Source organism: Thermobia domestica, chromosome 10 (genome assembly GCF_964235325.1).
Source record: "Thermobia domestica chromosome 10, izTheDome1.hap1.1, whole genome shotgun sequence".
Classification (NCBI taxonomy): domain Eukaryota; kingdom Metazoa; phylum Arthropoda; class Insecta; order Zygentoma; family Lepismatidae; genus Thermobia; species Thermobia domestica.
In genome coordinates this window covers 16,690,133-16,713,196 of record NC_137463.1, presented here as the reverse complement: position 1 = coordinate 16,713,196, position 23,064 = coordinate 16,690,133, and the positions used below count along the sequence as shown (strand labels likewise).

Below are 23,064 nucleotides of genomic sequence, written 5' to 3'. Positions count from 1 at the left end.
TTCTAAAGTCAACTTCGGATTATTTGCTATGATTTTCACAAATTTTGTTATACGCCATTCTCTTTCTACAGACTCACCATCAATTTCACAACATACTAAATGTAATCTCAATTAGTACCAAAACTACAAACGTCTGCTATCTCGTATATTTGAAGAGCTCCTTTGTGGCTAAGCGCTTAGCGTTAAGTGCCTTTAGCATGGGAGATCCGGATTCGATTCCCGGCAGGAACTCATGAGGTTCGGATTCCACGTTAATCAGTAGGTCCCGTCTCAAATAGCCTCGCTGCTTAAAGGGGCGTTAAACTCAAAATCAACTCAACTCGTATATTTGAATTGCCATGTATGCTCTTTACTGAACTGTTAACAGTATACACGAAACATCAAATTATTATTATAGTTGCAGAAGCTCCTTTAATGAGGAACGCTTTGTCCATGTACTTTTGCATTGTTATCTCAAGACACTCCATTACTGTTTCGCCCCACTCCAAAGGAAAAAACCTTTCCGATTACAGCTGAACGTACGTTACTGCAAATCTCAATACTCGTGTTTTTGTATTTTGCATGTGTTAAAGATGAATGTTGAAAAAATCAATTCCAAAATTTCCTTCAGGTTCCCACAATACAAAAGGTATGATCTTACCATTGTAGTAATATTACCAAGTAGTTTTATAAGCTATTCGCCTTTCTTACAAACATTTAGTTTATTTAGGTAGAAAAACCATATCCTAAAGAAAAATCAGGGATTATATATATATTTTTAAAAAAAGTCTTGAAAATAAATTAAAATTTAATTTTATTCTACATTAACTTAAAAATCTCTGGGGAAGGGTTTTAAGCCTCTCATTCCCCTTGGTACGACCTCGGAAAGCCGTAATTTTGTTTGTCCCATTAATGTATTTTCATTATGAGAAATTGAGATAAAAATCAATGTAGATAACTGGTTAAAAGAATGAGTTATATAGTACACTATATTCTATATATTTTTAATTGCAGTTCATTGTCTGATTCTGTTTAAAGCGCCACGTTCTGGAAATTAGTCAACAATAGCTGTCAACGCAGGAGTTCATTCTTCGATTCTTTTTAAAGCGCCACATTACTGGAAATAAGTCAACAACAGTGCTGTCAACGCTGCAAGTTCAAATCTTGATTTGAACGTCAGGAGACCGCAGTTCCTCCCCTCAGCTACTTTTGTTTCCCATCCGTACTATTACACACAGAGCAGCCTATCACGCTCGCTGCTCTGTTGTGAACGTGGTGTGATGATGGAATGCATATACGTAAGGGATGAAGCAAGCGAAGAATAGAAACGAACCGACAATATAATAATATTCTAAATATTAATAAATATCTTAAGGTGGATCACTAGGTGTTCTCGCTGTTATGCTATAGTGCGTCCAGTAAGAGAACGTTTCTGACAGCTCGCACTGACATTGCCACTACTCGCGTGTCAAAGTTTTTTTTCGGTGCAACTGTAGTGGCAATTTAATTAATGGTATAAGACAGAGTGATCGTGGTTGGTAACACTGGTATCAAAGTAGGAGTGCAATGTCCCACCGCATGTGGTAAGAAACGTCAGAGACCATCTCTTGTTGGCCGCGGCGTTGCCAGATAGTGTCGAGTGTTTACTGATGCCAGATAATAAAGAAAGTAATTCTGGAATTCTGCTTGGGTACTTACTGGTGAAATTAGTTTTCGACCCTTACCGCAATTCACAGGTAAATTCCGCTTCTCGAACTGCAACGCTAGAATCCAGGAATTTTCTTATTGTGACTACCACAGTAAACATAAAAATTTGGCAACAACGCATTATGGCGTTCTGCGCAAATTTCTTCTCAAAATCTATTTCCTTAAATGTAAATTAATATTTAAATAAAATGTGAAACATAATACGAATAACGGTCAAACAAATTATCTATTTCGTAATAAGATTGTTACTTTAAAATACTTTACACATACAAATAAACATGTCATAAAACTGAGCACTTCTAGTAAGATCTAACAGTAAGTGCAATCTTGTGTGCTCATTGTAAAACGAATCAAATATTTTCTTTTATTTGTTACCTTTCTTGATATCAGACGACACAACCAAATGAATCAGTGTCTTGTGTTGTAGCTGAAACATAACTCCATCTTATAGTACAATATTTATAATATGCAACGTTTCATTGCGCAATAGTTAAGAGAACGAGCTAAAATATATACTGACTTCCGGGTGGTGATCCACCTTAAGGAGCGACAAACAGCCTACGATACTTGGTGGTTCACGTGCTCTTGCGAACTGCACAAGGCGACGCCACTGGTTATTTGACAGTGAAATACAAATTGTATTTATTGAATCTGTTTTGATCTGGATTTTATATGAAATTAACTTTCAAATGATGTATTCAACATGCATATTTTCATTTTTTCCATGACAAATTGACATTCGTCTGGAAATGCTCTTTGTCGAGTATTTTTGCTCTTTTACCTACATACGGCTGGCCGGCAGAAAACACATTTCTATTTCTCTCACCTGATGTCGCTTAAATCGAAATGTTATGAATTTTCATTCCGAAATAGAGCGTGCTCTAAACACCAGAAATCTCATAGCATCGTTCAGAACATAGAAAACGACATGCTATCTGAAGTCATATACGTTTAGATATGAACTCTAGAAAAAATCGTAAGAGATTATGATCAATCCTATAATGTATAGCAGACCGAAGTAGATAATTTGCATGCACAAATTTCGCTACATTTAATCAACAAACCCATAATATGTACCAATCAAAACGTTCATTAACTTGAAATTTAATTCTAGCCTCGAATTAGCCTTTTTGTTTTGCATTGGTTTTAGAAGCAGTTTAGTTTACTAAAAGTTCCTTATATTTTTACTCTATCCATGTGTGCGTCCGACCGAGTGACAAACCATGTTAAGAACTACTTGATCGATCATCACCAAATTTGATCAGGAAGCAGAGGGTAAAATGTTAGGAATCAAGTACGTTGAGGAGATGGTGTATGGAAACCGGAAGCGTTAGAAATAAGCCATTTCGCGTTTTACGTTTGCCACTAAAAACTAACTAACTAACTCTATGGCCTATGGAACCCGGAGGTTCAATGCCGCGTTCACAAAAGCTCTCCACTGACTTCTATCCTTAGCTAACTGCATCCAGTTTCTACTCTGTATTCCAATCTCTGCGAGATCCATCTTAATATTGTCCTCCCATCTGCGCCTAGGTCTTCCTAATGGTCGTTTTCCGATTGGTCTTCCAATCAAAACTTCGAAAGCGTCTCTACTTTCTTCCATTCTAGCTACATGACCCGCCCATCTAAGCCTCCTAGACTTGACGACCCTAACAATGTTGGGTAAACCATATAAATTATGTAGTTCCTCGTTATGAAGTTTCCGCCATTCCCCATTCCCGTTCCTCTTGGGTCCGAATATTCGTCTCAGGATCTTGTTCTCAAATACTTTCAGTCTATGTTCTTCCCTCAGAGTAAGTGACCATGTTTCGCAGCCATACAGAACAACAGGCATGATTATCGTTTTGTATATTTTAAGTTTCAAATTCCTCGACAGAATTCGCGACGACAAGAGATTTTGAACCGAATAGTAACACGAATTCCCTGCTTTTAGTCGACATTTAATTTCTCCGTGAATATGATTTTCCTCTGTTAATATTGATCCTAGATATTTGAAAGTATCCACTTTATCAAAAGTATTATTTAGTATTTTAACGCATCCATAATTTGCTGTATTCCGGTCCCGACGCACTTCCATGTATTTAGTTTTCTCTGCATTTACTTCTAAACCCATGTCCCTGCAAGCGTTTAATAAGATCTCTGCATTTCTTTCTATTGTTCTCCTATCATCTCCTATTAAATTTACATCATCAGCATATGCCATAACCTGGTGAATACCGTTCAACTGTAAGCCCTGGTTGCTATCTTTGATTTTCCTTATAGCGTATTCCAAAACGAAGTTAAATAATAATGGCGACAACGCATCTCCTTGTTTCAGGCCATTTTCGACGTGAAAGCTCGTGGACAAAAAATTTCCTACCCGGACTTTACTTTGGGATTCATTTAAACATATCTTAATTAATCTAATTAGCTTTCTCGGTATTCCAAGTTCTGCAAGAACGTTGTATAATGTTTCTCTCCTAACCGAGTCGTACGCCTTTCTAAAATCAATAAATAGTTGATGTACCGGGGTATTGTATTCCCACTTTTTTTCGAGTATTTGGCGAATGGTAAATATTTGGTCGATAGTTGATCGATTTCGTCTAAATCCGCACTGATAATCTCCAATAATTTCATCTGCATATGGGGTCAGTCTTGCTAACAGAATATTTGAAAGGATTTTATAGGATGTTGACAGAAGAGAAATGCCTCGATAATTATTACAGTCAGTTTTGTCGCCTTTCTTGTGGATTGGAACAATGATTGATTCTTTCCACTCTTGTGGCAATTCTTCCTTGTTCCAGATAAGGAGAATGAGTTTGTGTATCTTGTTCCACAATTTTTCGCCTCCAGCTAAAATTAACTCAGCCGGAATTTCATCTACACCCGGAGATTTGTGTTTCTTTAATTTCTTTATAGCGGTTTCTACTTCTATTCGGTTGGGTTCTGGAATATACGGTTCTGCGGTGTGTATCTCCTTTTCTCCACGAACACTAGTTTTTGGTTGCGTGTTAAGCAAATCGTCAAAGAAATCTTTCCATCTATTTAAGATGCTATCCGTGTCAGTGAGAACTGTACCGTCAGATTTCTTTAATATATAAGGACGAGGTTGATAGCCTTTCTTAAATTCGTTGATTCCCTTATACATGTCCCGTATGTTTTTATTTTTACTATTATCTTCAAGTTCCTTAATTTTAGCTTTGAGAAAATCGCGTTTCTTTGTTCTAAAAGTTTTGGAAGTTTCCCGCCTGATATCTGCGAAATTTTGTGTAGTCATTTCATTCGGATTTTGTAGCCAGCGTAATTTTGCCTGTTTTCTCTTCTCTGCTAGTTTTATGCATTCCTGGTCGAACCATGGTTTGTTCCTACGTATTTCCGCGTGTCCCAATTTTTCTTTTGCTGAAATTTTAATGCTATCTCTAATTTCAATCCAGTTATCCTCAACACTAGTGCACTTCGAATCTTCTAAAGCCGAAAATCTATTCGAAACTTCAATCTGATATTCCTCTCTTACCTGGCTCTCTTCTAATTTCTTTAAATTGAATCTCTCCGTTTTCGGACAATGAATATTACCTTTATTCAACGATAACCTCTCTCGTATTATCGCCGCTACCAGGTAGTGGTCAGTGTCACAATCAGCCCCTCTAAATGACCGGACATCAATTATGCTAGATTGCCTTCTTCTATCTACTAAAACGTGATCAATTTGATTATGTGTTTTCCCGTCTGGTGATGTCCAAGTGTATTTATGAACGTCGCGATGTGGGAATTTTGTACTCTTCACGATTAGGTTTTTGGATGTTGCAAAGTTCACGAGTCTAACACCGTTGTCATTACTTTCCTTATGCAGACTTTCGTTCCCTATAATCGGTTTGAAAATATCCTCTCGTCCTACCTTCGCATTGAAATCCCCTAATAGAATTTTCATATGGTATCGCGGGAGTTGGTCAAATATCCGTTCCACTTCTTCGTAAAAACTGTCTTTTATATCGTCATCCTTATCTTCTGTTGGGGCATGTACATTTAAAACAATAATATCACACCACCGTCCCTTAAGAGTAATAAAAGAAAGTCTGTCAGTAACAAATTCAACCCGTTTAATTGCTGGTAATATACGTTTATGAACGAAAAACCCTGTTCCTAACTGGTGATTTTTATTTCCTTCCCCGTAAAAGAACGTAAAATTTCCGGAATTCTCAGATCCATTTCCTTCCCACCTAACTTCCTGAACTCCTACTACGTCCATCCTGTATTTCTCTAACTCCCTCGTTACGGATTTTAACGCGCCTACCCTATAAAGACTCCTAATATTCCATGTTCCAAATCTCATGTCCATTTTCTTTTGCTGAGGTCGTGCCAAGTTATCAGTCCTTGTCCGAGGCTTTTGTGAATATTTCTGAACAAGTGCTTTTTTTTACAGGATGAGGTTGTTAGCCCTACCCAAACCCCCAAGCTGGAGGACCACTCCTAGTCGGCTGTCCGCGACTGCTTATTCAGTATATTCGCAGCTAACCTCTATATCTAGAGGCCTTCTCCTCGATCCGCAACCTGAGGACGCGCCATGCCGTGGTGATAGGAACCCACGTTACACGGTTACGTTTGCCACTATAGAGCAGAAATGATAATTCGATGAAGCCGGTAGCCAGTCCAAAAATGTAGGGGGGGTGTTAGAAGTTAGGGGGGCGATCCAACCATATTATAGTTCATTTGCAAGCCTACCGTGAACATTTTAGGCGGGGTCGGTAAAAATGTAGGGGGGTGGCCCCCTAGACCCCCCTTGGATACGGGCCTGTATTGGATAGCTAAAAGCGCTTTTTCTGCAATCAATTAAGCGTCAAAAGAATACATTTAATCTCGATTCTTAACTATCCACTATTAAGTAAGATCAGCTGCTCTGATTTCAATATTTATCTACATAAAGAGAATGACTATAAGAGAAGCAATCAATATCTTTTTTTTCAATCGATTTAACGTTCTAAGAGTAGGTTCCATCTCCGTGAGCACTTTATTTAAACCGGAAGTAGGGGCACTCGGTCGAAAAAGTGTATAAAGCTTTTTCAGACCAGGTAGCCTGAATGAGGGTTCCCTCATTCACACCAGGCAAATGACGGGGTGATACCTAACATATAGGTCCTTCCTTTCCCAATTAGGGATGGGCACGAGCGAATTCAAGCGAGTTTTATTTAAAACTCGACTCGACTCGACTCGACTCGACTCGAAACAGACATTTTGGAACTCGACTCGAGATGATCCGATTGACATCATTATCTGGGTTGAGCTTCTACTTAGGCTGAAAAATTCGACCATGCATTTTTCAACCCTGATTGTAAGAACTACAATGTATATTTATATTGGTACTTACGACATTTGAGGCTCTCTCGTTGTAAAAATCTATTATCGTCTCGTTATCAGGACGAGACGAGATGCGAGTAGTGTCTCCTATCTTGAGCAACGTTAAAAGTATTCTACATTACTACTTACATTTCCTATGGCTTTTGCTTTCTGCTTAATCAGGCCACGATTTCAAAACGAGCTGAACGAGCGAGCCATTTATCAAGCTCGACTCGACTCGAAACTCGACCTCAAAAACAGTGACTCGACTTGGAACTCGACTGAGAAAATTACCTTTGACTCGACTCGAAACTCAAGCCGAATTTTAGCTCGAGTCGTGCCCATCCCTATCCCCACCCCTTTCGCCCTTTCCTTTCCTTGGATAGTATGATGGCCGAGGAACGTCATCCCTCATACTTGACTTGATAACATGGCCATATATGCCGAAAGCCCAGAAATGGGCCATTCCATCATCACGTGCAGGACATTTACACTATATTTTTGATGCTTTAAAGTTGTATATTTCTTAAAGTAGAACATAAATTCTGCTAATTGTATGATGTATGAGCAGTACGGACTTAGGAGTATATGTAGATGATGTTTTCAGTATTTTTTTCTGTTTAGAGTAGAAAATATTAATTCCTATACGTCTGTCACGGGCGGGGACAAAAATGAGAAGTGATTTTCGACACTCCAAGTGAATGTTACAAAACTCTGTGAATTCTTAGCTTAAAATGTTTTTATTTCAACTGAAATGTATAAATGATGAAATTTTTTTAACAAAATTCACATAAAAGAAATTTGCCAAATATTTATATTAATAAATAAACTAAACTTTACTGTGTCACTGGCAGGACACATGGTTGTCACGGGCACGACACCGTGTGAATCAACACATAAAATCTCAATAAGAATGATTTCAAAAATGAAACAAAATCGAAAATAAGTCAATTTCTGCTGTTCTGTTATAGCATTGTACACAAATAATTCTATTTACTTTACTTGAGGCTCGCTTTTATCACATAAAAATAATAATATATCGTACAATTATTTCTCACCACCTACACTTTAGGAAATGGTTTTATTTGCCAATTTACCCACCTTGTAGGGAAATTCGTACAAAACACTATCTAACAGTATATAAAATAGGTGCTGGTATCCAGTGCCCGTGCCGTGGAAAATCAGCGCCCGGGGCGAGAGTATACGACGTGTCGCGACGGCGCTCGCGTAAATATGAGTGAGGTCGACAGACCAGCCGCAATGCGTCACCATGGTTTTCGCGACGCGTAAGAAAATTTTCAAAAAAATAAACCCTGCTTTTCTTTGTTTTTAAGCATTTTTAATACTTTTTTCCTTCCAATTTATATATATCTTTTATTTTTTCCTCCTGAATTTGCGCCTCCTTACTTTGACGCCCGGGGCCGTCACCCCCTACCGCCTCTTCCCGCACGGCACGGCACTGCGTGTATCTCAGGTATTATTTGATCGAAATGCACGTAAGACACATCTTCAACAGTCTTCAAAATTTTACCGCAATCGCTTACGGTCTTCATACGAATTTCCTTGACTTCTTCGTCCCCTTCCACTGGGCTTTGTGCGATAGTTGCATGTGTTTTCTTTTTCTGTCCACTAGAGAAAAATTCCATCAACAAAAATGTTCCTTGTGTTATACCTTCAACAGCTGGTCTAATACAAGCCTTGTTAACATTCAAACCTTAGTCGTCGCTCAGGATAGCTTCATGGCTTTCGGAATCATCATTTTCAGAATCAGAATAAAAGTCTGTTAGGAATTTAAAGATTTTACACGGATGAAGCTCTGATTTAAAAGTTCGACGAACTACCAAATTTTCGCTGTCAAACTGCAGGAAAAAAACTGTTTTGATTGAAGATATTCAATTGACAAGAGCATTTTCCTGTCTTTTATTCAAAGTTTTTTTTTTTTTTTCAATTTCTGCTGATGATAGTAGTAAAACAGATATATTTTGAAACGAAGAGCTTAAAGCTGCTACGAAATCAGCAGCACATTCTACAATTACTTTCTTTTGTTTCACAAAGTTCCATACTGGCTTTTTTGTACGTACTCCAATCCCATCTACTGCTTCTTTGAAACGAACAAAAAGTGACGCTAATGATAATATTTATATGACATTTATTTTAAGTTAAAACATCATACTGACAGTAATAGATAATCCTTTATTTAAGTAAATAATGTTCATGCTTAGAAAACGTTATTTTATTACACATGGAATCATTTTCTATCATGAATAACCAATGTACACAAACTTTCCCACCAGTGGCATGCCCACTGTCACGGGCAGGACAAGTTTTCAAATTGAAATAAGTCGAAATATATTATTAGCATTAGTCCAAAATTTGGTAAATGTGAAGTATACGTGCAAATTGTTACTTCTACTAAATACGAACTACATTCTCAAATTTAGTAATTCAATACAATAACTTTTGGTAGTTTTCTGTCACGGGCAGGACACTCAAATTGACGTTTATATCTTTAATGATATTATAAACAATTTTTATCCTGTAAACACTTTTTCAACTGCAGCTTGTAGCAAAAAGAAGCATCTTGAATAGCTCGAAGTTACTTCAGCCAAACATGCACAAATTATCGTAAAATGTTGCCGATAACAAGAATAAAAAAATTCCCCGCAGCTGTCATGTTACAAAATCACAACTTAGATTTAAAATTTTACGTGAATTCTAAGTATAAATAAGTTTTTCTTTGTGAAAAAGTAAATTTCGTTCTATTTACATCATATATACGTAAAAATGCATTGGTTTTGACAGTTTTCGAAAATTTGGGTTCAGGCTCACTTTCGCGGGGAATGGCCCAAATCTAAATCCTAATCCGTAAGCCGGAAGTGGCAAATCAACCACTTCCGGTTTTAACGTTGACAGTTATAGAGTAAAAAACTGAAACATAGCGAGATGTGTGTTCTGCAATCAATCAAGCATCCCAAAAAATATTGCATCTGTAGTTTAATCTGTCTACTAAAACCGGAAAAGGAAGAAAACTACCACCACTTCCGGTTTGAATATAGTGTTGAAATTATCAAGCTCTATGGACCAAAATCTTACGTAGTGTACTTGTGACACTGCCATTACGAAGTTTGGTTGAGCAGAACTCCTTTATAGCTTTACATTATGTCTATCCGAGAAACAAAAAAATTCAGAAACTAATTAATGAATCATTATCAATTTTGACCAGGATATGGAGGGTCAAAACTTTGGAATCGAGTTCGTTTTCGGAGATAATATATAGAGGATATACGTAAACTGGAAATAGTAGAAATAGATCATTTCTGGTTTTAACATTGAACACTATAGAGCAAAAACAGTAAGAGCAGGGCCGGCTCTACCATATGTACTGTACAACACGTCCATTTGCACGGGGCAACAAATTTCGAGGGGCGGCAAAATTTGTCATAACTATATTATTTAAATTAAATATTTCTTGTTGGAAACAGACTTTATGATGATGGTAGTTACATTTATTAAGCTGACCTTCTACTTGAATAGTACATTCAGAAATCATGTTTAGGTCGCATTAGGTTAACCCTTCGTAAGTGTGGTGAATATCTGGAGCATCTTTAGTGTGGTTAGTCTCAGAGACTGTTTCTTTTTTTTTTCTTTCGTTCTCCTATGAATTCTTTCTCGTTAACTAATGTTTAATATGGTTGTCTTATGTTACCATCACCTTTATCAGTATACAGCTATGATCATTTCAATTATTGACCTCAAAAATATTGAGGTACAACTCCCGCCACCTGTTTTTTTAAAAAATGAACACCACCCGAAATCTGAGACCATGCCACACTTACGAAGGGTTAAGATCACATGGACAGTGCTAAAACAAATAGTCAAACAAATCTCAGCACCAATTGTATCTTTGTTGTCAAATACGAGAACTTAATCCTCGAACAGTAGCGAACAGCTGTTCCATTTTGTTAGTTACCACAGTTTTGATATGAAACTACTCTTGTCTTTGTTACAAACAAGCTCCTTATCATTCTTAACAAGTATTTTTTAAAAAAGGTTCTTTTAACAGATGTAGAAGGAAAAACAAGAAATAAAGATAAAAGAACTAGTTGTACTGGAGTTGCAAAATGATATATTGAGACCTGAAGCTCGATATTGAATTCTATAAAAATAATTACAACCTTTCCTCTCCGTTTCTTTATTTTTCGTTAACACAATAGATTATTATTAAAACAAAAAGCATGCACGAGATTGTATTTGTTGTGTTTACGCCTTGCGAATGCACTTTCCCTCCTCTTCGTAGTTCATGATAGGCAGTGGCGTATTTACGATTTTGTTTCGGGGAGGGCTTTGCTAACTTTCGGGGGGGGGGCTTTGCCAGAAAATGTAAAAATTCTGCAAGATATTTCATATACTTTACTATAGTAAGTAAGATTTCGGAAGGGGGCTTAAGCCCGGAATCCCCCCCCCCTAAATACGCCACTGATGATAGGGTAATATACTTAAAATCGTGGCTTTTAAAATTTGTTCTTTCTGGAGAAAGGGGCGGCGGCAAATGATGCCATTGCACGAGACGGTAAATTGCCTAGGGCTGGCCCTGGGTAAGAGATAGCGAGAAGCGATTTCCTATAATCAATTAAGCGCACACTTCTTCTTCATCTTTAAGTCTACTAAAACCGGAAGAGAGATAGATATCCTCTTCAAGTTCTGGTTTCAATATTATTTTGTGATATTATTTTTATACATAGATCAAAAATCATAAGAGATAGCGAAAGGCATTTCTTTCAAATCGATTTAGCGTTTAAGAATAGGTACCATGCCTATTAAGCCATTATTCGACCTATAAGTGGCAGAAATCAAGCAGTTCAGGTTTTAACGTTAATTGCTATAGAGTAAAATCGGTTCTAGATAACCAGGGGGTAAAAGTGGATCTGGAAAGGTAGGGGAACGCTTGACTTTACGCCGTCCTTCGTACGTATCTTTGCCCATTGTACTGTTTTTTTTTTTCGAAAGTGGAAGACGCCATAGATATTTTTGGGAGGAGGGGAACGACGTCCGCCCGCGTTCTCTCTCACTTTTACCCTTGTAGATAACGAGAAACGTTTTTCTGTTTTGAATCAACTGTGCCAAGAATATTCCATCCCCACTTTAAGCTCTCCCTACTAAAATAAGAAGTGTAGACATCACTGGCACATCTAAAAGGTAAAAAACTGGGCGGGGGGAGGAAGCGAGAACCCAGACTATGATGAGTATATCATCAGTTTACACAAATCATTTTAATTTGAAATCCGTTTACGCACTTCGTTAACATGGACTAGGAATATAAGAAAATGAATAATTCCTTTCACCAGTTTCAGTTCGATATAAAGTACGAATTAGCAATTAATAAATTGTAAGCATTTACAGATACGGTAACTAAACGGATTAGTCACGAGACTTTGCTTTTTATATAACCAAAATTCGTTATTAACATTCAAGTTAGAAATTGTCGTAGGAATTACATTTTTAATACAAATATACAACCCACCACTATTAATATTATTCTAAAAGCGTCCAATAAAGAATAAAAGGCAACGCTTGCTGTAAACGTTCAAAAATATATAAATAATAGGCCTAGCTTCAATTATTTTTGTCACTCAAAAAACAACGGGGGGCCTAGGCCCCCGGCTAAAGGCTAGATCCGTCACTGGTAGACATATACTACAATTCTGGTTTCAATCACGCCATACAATCGTGATCGTGATCGACCAAAATATCACACAAAACAACCAAAACTTCTTAATGTGGTGTTCACGTGACATTATTACTTGTTTTTTTATGTGTGTATGTCGGGGAGAGGATAGAATGAGCCTCCTAGAATGAAATTTATAATTTACGCAAGTATGTTTTTACAAAATTTGCATTTAATATTTCTTTTAAAACTTTTATTCGCTCTAACTACGGCGTAACTGTAGGTGTCAAGGGTGATTGATTGAAATTTGAGTCGTGGTTGTAATGTTTTTATAGTTTGCATAGTCGCAGGTTATACTTTTCATATAAGAAAGGAAAGTAATAAAAATTTCATTTACTTTTTGGGTTGGATATACTGTTTGAGATGCATACATCGTTGAATATCTGACATATTAAGAACTTACCAAACGATTTAAAAAATGTTAAATGTGACGCTCAGAAAGTAATTTATTCATTTTTAAAAATGATTTAGAATTGAAATTTCTTTGCTTGTTTATAGATGAAGAGAACAGGAAGTTGTTACGAGAATTAAGTTTTTATAGTGCCTAGTGGTTGCACACTTCTGCCACATTCGAAGCCCGCCATGTTACTGACGAATCACGTGAAGAAAGAGATCAAAGTGAATGTACCGGGTTAGGAAAAATATAGAATATATTTAAAATATTTTAGCACTTCAGTTTTTTTGTGGCTCGAGAAAAGCAAGATGGATACAAGGAAGTTAATAGAAATTTTAAGAGCGACCATAGACCAAAACCAGCGTCAACAAGCTGAAGAACAATTGAATCAGGTATGTTGAGCCTTAGAACATGTGCACTGTTAACAGTGCAGGAATTTTTGGTTCGATTGGACCTAGATCATGCTAGACATCCGGTATATTATTAGCTCAAATAATATTGATATGTAAATAAATTAATTTTTCAATCGAATATTTTGGATTTGTAGATGCTTCTGTTTAGTACCTTTACATGTATATATGTATTTTTTTCATTTGGTTGCATGTTGCAGTATAACTAGTCGCTGAAGCATGGTGCACATTTCTGTAACTTATGCTACCTGCAATCACTCTTTTGGCAGTAAAAGTTACAAGACTATTATGAATACAGCCAAAATAAATAATGATTTGGTGCTTCAGAGCCGTGTAGTATTGAAAATTCGACTATAGGACTTTCCCGCTAATTGACGAGCATGCCCGGCATTTCAGTGTTTCATTAAAATAGAAAAAAGTACTTTCTGCAGTTGTAACTTGCGTGTGGGTTTTAGCGCTAGCAAGATTTAAAGTTAATTAATTCTGACAAAAATTATATGGAGTATATAGAAATATGTGTTTTGTAATAGGTATTACAATCTGCGGATGCTATTTAGTATCTCCCCCAACTCGTTTCATGGTTCCAGAACCGAGTACCTTGTTTTTGTCCAAATTGTCATAAAGGTAGAAGTACAAGGGCCCTGGGGGCTTCTAACTCCCTTCGCTAGCTGTCCCTAGCTCAGCTATATTTTGTAAAGTAACACACTGTAAATCTTATATGTGCAAAATTGGGGGAGATACTAAATATCAGCCCAATCTGCTAATGAGATTGTGTGTTTAAAATGTGTCCAGTGGCTGAAACAGCAGGTTATAGTTAAGGAGCCGTACTTCCCATTTAGGGAAGGACGAGAAACGTCATACTTTCAGGAATTATTCAATGACTATCTAGGATGTTAAAAAGTAGGTAATAGACAGAGTTCTTGCCCTTGTACTTAGGGTGTTTAGGTAGTGCAACAGTAAGATGTATCCTCGTGCACGGGAGATGAGAAGTAGCTGTTCTTAACTATTACCAAACAGCACATACTAATGTGTTGTACTTGTTTACATCAATATCACTTTAAAGACAGCGTGAAATATCCAGCACAGGCTCGGACTAGGTGCATCTCCTGCGCACAACTGAGCTACCAATCAAAGCTTCAAAACAAAAACTAATCATTATCCAAATAATAATAATGAACTACAACAATGTGGACGCTCTTAGTATTGTATAATAATGTTACGCCACTCCCTCATGAATGTGGATTACTATTCGAACACTGCGGCTGTCAGCGAGAAAGCTACCCAATTACACCTTTCGATCCTAGTTGATAATCTACCAACCATACATTTCACGAGCGGTACTCTAGAATATCAATAACTCGAATATTTATTATAATTCCAGAATAATTTTTGGGTAAGAGTGCACTTACAACAGAACAATTAATTTTGTCACATTACGTGGCATTAGAGAAGAACAGAAGCACTGTTATTTGTACGTAATATGTGCGGTTCGGTTAGGCTAGGCTAAGTTATGTTCGTATACATTTCTATGAATGTTCTGCTCAAAGCGCATTTTTGCCAATTTTTATTTTATTTTCGCATTTATAGTTAAACCCGATGTACACAAAACTCATTTATGTCTAGTTTAGGTTGACGCTTACGTTTAATAACAAACATTTGTGGGTGGATTGGTGGAACAAAATCCCGATCTCTTAGCGAAAACAGTTCCATGTGAAATCAACACACAGTTTCTGATTGACCCGTCAGGTTGCGGTGATATTGTTTTCTGACTGCTATAATCATATGTGGTTTCGAAATTACAGGCCACCAGTCTTCAGAATTTACCAAAACTTGCTTAAGTGGCATTTGGCCAACTGACATTTGCGGCTGACGTAAAGGACTAACAAGGGAACATTCAGATTTGGTGAATTCAGTTGCTGAAAATTATCACTAGCACTGGATTCTGCATCAAAAGAAACAGAGAAGAGGGTGTTTAGTGGCAGACCGTATACAGGATGGGAGATAAGTGAGGGCAAAGTGCAAAGATAGAACGTAGAAAATGTCTAGAAATGTCATGTTAATTTTGAAACTACTAGGAAGAATTGAGATCAAGTGTTAGATATGAGGAATGCATGTAGAGCTCCACTGAATAGGCGTACTGTGAATTATGGGAGACATCTGAAAAGAAACCATTTTGGAACTAGCGCAAGAAGACTATACGTGGAAGATGTCGTGTGACATATAGCTCTTGGCGCACACTCTATTGAAATCAATAGTGGCCAATACGATTTGAGACCTCTGTTTAATTGCAACTGTTATGGAACTTAAGAATGATTGTGTGGTTTATACAAAAATGGAGACAACAGTGGGCATATTTGAAAAACGATAAGAATGGACAGTTGGCTCGTCACAGCTGTCTCCGGTATTGAAACTGAAGCAGTAGACGATAGGTGTCACGAATGCGCCAGGTGTTGTTTGCAAATATCCAGTTTTGTAGAAAGCATATCTAATCATAGCTTGCAACCTTGGTGCTGTAAACTGGTAGTGGGTGAGTGATTGCAAGTCCCATTGTCACATTTTGAAGTCGGATGACAGAAAAACGGTGTTTATATTTCACGAAATTCTAATACGGGCGGAAGAACACATCCAACGGTTGTATGAGTGACGTGCAACCATCAGGGATAAGGAGTCGGAAAAGATCAATATTATCCGGTTTCTGCACCAACTCATCATCTTTATTGGTTCTCCATCAATCAACGAAGGGTAGTAATTTTATGTACTCTTTAGAAGGCCAGGAAACGTCAGTTATATACTTTTTCACGTTGCCCTTGGTAATATCTTCACTTTTCCTGCATGTGAATGAATATTGCGTGGATCGGGACGTTTGTTGGTTGGAAAGTGGCCTCATTCAAGTTTGTGATTCTTCCTCATTCATGTCCCCTTTACGATAGTATTGCTACATTGAAAATAGCGTGGAACACCTCCTGTCAAGAGAGGTCTCAAACTGTATTGGCCACTACTGATTTCAATAGACGTTGTGCGCCAAGAGCTATATGCCACACAACACCTTCCCCGTATATCCTTCTTGCGCTAATTCCAAAATGGTTTCTTTTCAGATGTCTCCCATGATTTACATTACGCCTATTCAGTATTCCTCATATCCAACACTTGATCTCAATCCTTCTAGTCGTTTCAAAATTAACATGACATTTCCTACATTCTATCTTCGTACTTTGTCCTCACTTATTTCCACGGTCTGCCACTAAACACCCTTTTCTCTTTCTTTTGATGCTGAATCCAGTGCTAGTAATGATTTTCAGCAATTGAATTCACCAAATTGGGATGTTCCCTTGTAAGTACTTAGTGTCATTTTAAAGCTCATGAAAAGAGACTGCAGACTTGAATAATTTTTTTCTTTCGAAAAATCAATATTTTAGTTTTTCAGAAAATCATATTTTGAAAATTTTCAAACTATAAAATGTATTATACTGTTACGAATGAATTTCTAAAATTTTACTTTGAGGTCAGCATGGAATCATTTGTAAAAAAAAAAAAAAAAAGTGTTTCTACTTCTAAACATGTAGTTGAACATTGGTGCCGCACATGGTTGCCTCGAACTACAAAATTTACGGAGAAATGATCATAATTAGGCAAAACGATACCATGAGAATAACAACAACAACAACAACAAAAAAAAAAAAAAAAGTAATAAAGGTCATCAGTTTATGATGATTAATTAGGGAGGAAAACTTAGTTAAATTTTGGAGTGAGTTTGTGTATTGATGCGAAACAGGCAATAGAGCATAATTTGGCAATGTTTCAAACCACTGTTTTACCTAGGACGTAAATGCAGCGGTAATGGAGGGAAAATAAGAATGTAGAGCGGAAACTAATGAAAAGGGAGTTTCATCAGGACCAGATGTGGTGAAACGGGGCAAAATTTTGGGTGTTGTCCCATTTTATGGGGCTATAACTTTTAAAATCGACGGAAGAAATATGTTACTTGATTTCACAACAGGAGTGTGTAAGTTTTTGAACAATTTTATTTTTATTTATGGAGATTTGTATTTTGTTTTTGAAATACTTCCGTTGTAGTCGTATAAAAATACAAGAATTGAAACTTTTTGATTTCATCGTGTTGGCTTTAGATATTTCTGGAGTTATGATTTCTCAAAATTTATTAACCAGGACGAAAGTTATCTGTTAACTGAAAAGTTTACAGCTTCAGTATCTCAACTATCAACTGATGTTCCATTCGGTTTTAAACAACCTTGTCACGATACCGCTAATATCTCCTTGGTCATGGTCAGTTGAAGAAGGCTTCGTTGTCTGTCATTTTTCATTAGATGTGTTTGAATTTGTAAATGTATTTTAAATGGGGAGCATTATTTTCAGAAATTATTAAGTTACCTATGAGCATCTCAGAATACTATAGACAAATTATTTCTGCGAACCACTGTCGTCTTTGTCAGTGATTGAAAACTGTTACGAGATCGGGATAATTATGTATCAGAAACAGTAACCTATTTTGGAAATTTATGGCATTTTACTATATTTAAATTTATATTGAGTATGCACATGTAAAATACTGACATACACTTGCATATACATACAGGGTGCGGAAAAACTCCCATAACAGTCCAATATCTCGTGAAATATACAAGTCAGCAAAGCAAACAAAAACACACGTTAAATAATTTTCAAAAAGCTATCCAGTGATACCAAACTCGGCCTCCTATCTCCACCCTCTTCAGGGGCACGGGCATAACTTTAAAATTTTAAATGGGAGCTCCCATTTCTTACTGCATATTTGGATTCTCCAGAAAAAATCCATAGTGATTTGACTCAGAATTGAAAACAGTCCTTCACTGATGGCGCTAGAATCTACATCGACAGTACTACATCGGGATAGTAAAACATTATGAAAATGGGAATTGTCAGTCACGTAGTGTATGGCCATACGGTTTATTCTCTCCCCGTTTTCTTCTGCGTATTGATTCAAGCACCATCCGTGAAGACACTGTTTTCAATTCTGGGTCAAATCACTTTTTGAGAATCCAAATGTGCAATAAGAAATGGGGTGTTCCCATTTAAAATTTTAAAGTTACCCCCGAAAGAGGTGGGGATATAATGTGGTTTGGTATCACTGAATAGCTTTTTCACAACTATTTAACACGTTGTTTGTTTGTTTTGCTGATCTGTATATTTCCCGAGATATTGCACTGTTTCGGGCTATTTTCTACACCCTGTATACATTAGCTTTTTTACATACACAAGTCCCAGGAAATTTGTTCGGGTGCTGTATTTGAGGACTTCATGTTTTCGTTATAAAATATAAATATTCCAAAATTAACAGCATCTCACGTTAAGTTGTAGGGTTATAGTTAAGGAGCCGTACTTCCCATTTAGGGAAGGACGAGAAACGCCATACTTTCAGGAATTATTCAATGACTATCTAGGATGTTAAAAAGTAGGTAATAGACTGAGTTCTTGCCCTTGTACTTAGGGTGTTTAGGTAGTGCAACAGTAAGATGTATCCTCGTGCACGGGAGATGAGAAGTAGCTGTTCTTAACTATTACCTTTAGAACAACAAACGGCACATTTCCATGCTGGATTCATGTCCTTTTTAATGCTCCGAGTTTTTTGGAAACGACGACGTGTCAGTAGCATTGAAATCGGGGTGCTCGAAGGCCGAGGGAAATCCAACTGGTCACCTTTGCGCTGCAGAAATTAGTTGCAAACTGCCATGTTTATGAAGTGTGACTTTTTTTTTTTAATACTTCTGCTGACTAGATTGTGAGACATGCCTTGATTTGTTACCTTGCCATCTGTTGGCTAACATCAACCTGCATAATTCAAAGGATTGCAACGTATGCCGTCCGCTTGTTCCAGCTATTAAGAGGCTTCATCCCGGCGAAATTAAAATACCACTAATTTTACAGATATTATGTGATATCTTCCAATAGATAAAAGATAATCGAAATGTGGAACAAGAGCGCCCTAGACAATATCATTTTGCGTGAGGTACCGTTATCACAATATACCTAGTGGCTTTTCGTTTTCAACCGTTTAGAAACGCGAAAATAAATGCCGATTTTGAAAATGGCTCGGAATCGAAAGCAGACAAGTGAGTCGTGATAACGGTATCTCAGGTTAAATGATATTGTCTAGGCGCTCTTGTTCCACGTTTTGATTATCTTCTATCTATTGGAAGATATCACATAAGTACTGTAAAATTAGCGGTATTTTAATTTCGCCGGGATGAGGTCTCTTAAGAAATTAAAAACTCCCGAACGTATGGAGTACGTTCGTACCGGGTAAGTGATTATACTACAATTGATACTACTTGTTCTTTCTGCCAGCTCGCTGCGCGCACATGGTGCTCAATATCATGTCAGCTTCTGCGTCGAGTATTGAAAAAATATGAGTATAACGAGTGAATTGTTTCTTGTTCCACGTTAACATATATTAAATGTAGAATGCTTATTTAAAATCACAATTATGAGAGAAATAAACATAATTGTAAATTACATTGGTACGGTATTAAAGTACGGTAAATTCAATCATTCCTCCCTCTCAGTTTATTTCTATAGGAAATCTTAACTTTCACTGGAGAAAACAGAAATTTCCGTATACTGTAATTACTAACGTCCATAGTGGACCTTGTTTATAATTACTGAACTTTCGTTTGTATACCATATATCACTCACGATAGTCTTAATTTTGAATTCGTGACACTTCTATTGCGACAAATTTAACAGTTAATATATACAGTAATAAAGAGAAATGTACTTAGGTTTATCGTGTGATTGGGGATACTCGCAGAGAATAATCACTTACTTAGACCACGTTTCCATTTTACATGAATCTTGCAGCTGTAAAAAGGAAGAAAAAAATTGTAACTCAATCTTTCTATTTACTGTTCACATGTTACAACTTCCTGAAAGCAAGAAAGGTATCTGCACCCATGCAGCACTGCACTCTAGTGGTCAAAGACTGAACCTCCATTAAAAACGTGTATTTTGGCGCACCTCCTCTTCCTGTCCAAAAGAATCCGTTGTTTCGGGAGCGGTGAAACTGGTTTTTCCTTTGTCAGCGGGAGGGCGATAGCAGGTAGCAAGCAAGATGTCCTAGAAAGTTACACATGGTTCAACTCTTTGCAAGATGGAAAAAAATCTCTTTCAAGACTGTTTACATGGTGAAATATGGTAGGGTTTCAAGATGACAACTACAAGATTCATGTAACATGGCAATGCGGTCTTACGAAGCTGGAAGTAACAGAGATTATCACGTTTTCCATACACTATTCAAGAGTTCTTTATCCCATTTCTCGTCTAGGAGTTTTTTCGAATGCTGAACATCAGCAGTTCAGTTTTCCGCAGTGACAATCATTTGCTTCTCTCGTAAGTCTTTCCACTTCTGCCACTGTAAAACTTTTATTTTTCCTCGCGACGTATTCCTTTCCTTGCACCCAAATATTTTCTATAAAGTTTAAGTGGGTGTGATAAGGGGGAAGTCTCATGACCTGGTGACCTTTTTCCTTTGCTAATTCGTCAGTTCTCTACAAAGGGGTTTGTGCTTGGAGAAGGTCACCAGTTCTAGAAGTTCTGCTTTCATATCAGGCTCTAACTGGACACTGGTATTGCACTTTAGCCAGTCCAAGACTTGACTTCCGGGACTAGAATTGAGTTGTTGGAGGCTTGCCGAGCATAACAGAATGTTATGAGGCGTTATCCATAACAATGATGAATTTAGGGACATGTTTCACAAAAGAGCTTCTTGGAACCATTTCTAAAATGTATCGGAGTTCATTTCCTCGTCATAATCAGGTTTTATTTATTTATTTAATTTGAAAATGAGGAGGCAGTTTGGGACAAAGGCATGAGATGTGCCTCTTCCCTATTGGTGCGTTCATTGTACTATGCGCAGTGAGATCAGTCCAACCTTTTTCTAATAGGTGACCTCCGGTGACTCCGTCTAACCAAACCATATTATTATAATCGCATTTCTTCATAGCTCTGAGGTACCGACAACGCCAAGTTACGATGTCACTTCTTTCCATCATCACTGTGCATTTGGAGAATTCGTTAAATTCGAACCCTGGGTCCATGAGATAGCTTCTAAGTGAGAACTTAACTTCCGTGGAACAAGTTCGCTTCTTTAAGACTGGCTTGGAGCTTGCTTAATGTGGGATGCTCCTTGCGCATGTAATACGCGTAAATGTAGCATCGAAGGGCATCCCGCTGGAATGAATCTAGGTTTGTGATCTTTCCATAGCAACGATATTTTCCTGGAGTGTTTGGTCAAGGTTCGTCTCTTTCTTTCTTTCTTCTACAGTTCCTTATTTTTTTATTCTTTCCCAATTCGCACCACTGTTTTTGTTAATTTTAAGGACAGCCGCTGTCCTTTTTTCCTATATATTTGCGTCTGTTCCTATAAACTCCTATATTTCCTACATTTTTACAAAACCTATATTTTTGTGGCATTGCTACTTACACTTGTGAAAATAACATAAGGAAATAAAGTGTGGCTGGTTGGAGGGCCTTTTGTCTTCACAATAGGGTGGTTAAATGTAGAATCTTCTTTGTTTCGTTCTTCCCTACTTATTGTCTACAGATAATTACACCAAACAATATACAGTTAGCGCAAAAACAGATCCTTTTTACACTTTCCTTATATCCGTTGGTTAGTACTAGTGAGCTACCTACGAAAACACTAAGAAACTCGTATAAAATTTTGCAGCGAGATAATTACCCATTTAGTTATATTTAGAGTAGAATGTATGTTCAAATAACAATTGGTGTAGGGAAGGTTCTAGAACACGTCTCCCCCCCCCCCCCTTCCAGCAAGTAGTAGCTAGGTTGGTTCCTTTTTGTACCAAAATTGAATATTCACTAGTATTGCCGAGCGAGCGTTAGTGAGTGAAGGCGGGTCAGAGCCCCGCAGGGCACGTTGTTTTCTGTCTTTATTACAGTTCAATGGGAAGGGGGATCTGTGTTCTAGAACCTTGCTATTGGTGTAATTTCCATGTTACTTTTTTATTCTACCTATTGGATAATTTAAATGTTCCTTTTTCACAGCTTCACGAAGCCTCTCATATTTTTTCGTTGTGATTTCTTGTATTTTCAGGGCTCATAGCGAGTCACTTTTTAAAAAAAAAAAAAAAAAAAAAAACAAACTACAAGTTACTTTTTTCAAGTTGGTCACAAAAAGTTACTTTTTTTTTTCAAATTTGTCACTAAAAGTTACTTTTTTGGAAGGTAAAATGACTTTTTTTTGTGTGTGATGTATGTTGCATTGGCAGTTTTCTAAGAAAAATATTATAAAAATAAATGTAAAAAGGCAGGAACTTTTTACTCAATACTCTTCTAAAAACTTTAGTACTTGCTGCTACATGTGAAATAGCTTTATTCTCATTTCAGCTTTTTTTCTTTCTAAAGCACAGTGGATGGTTGGTGGATGCATAAGCTTTCGGGGTGGGGTTGAAAATCCTTCTGTGTCTATTCTTTCTTCTATCATAGTAGTCTTTGTTTTCTCCCGTAACAGTTAACGCTCCGCT

The 23,064-nt window shown here is 37.1% G+C and overlaps 1 protein-coding gene across 2 annotated transcripts in view; it reads left to right on the top strand.

Moving 5' to 3' along the window:
- Positions 1-13,092: 13,092 nt before the first annotated feature.
- The window catches only part of msk (importin-7 msk), a 93,454-nt gene continuing 83,482 nt past the window's right edge, over positions 13,093-23,064 (top strand). Inside the window, exon 1 of one of the 2 annotated variants that reach the window (XM_081727779.1) lies at positions 13,093-13,507. In XM_081727779.1, the coding sequence (XP_081583905.1) occupies positions 13,424-13,507 (84 nt within the window). In that variant the 5' untranslated portion in view covers positions 13,093-13,423. The remainder of the gene's footprint in view (positions 13,508-23,064) is intronic. The other variant, XM_081727778.1, reaches the window with a different exon arrangement.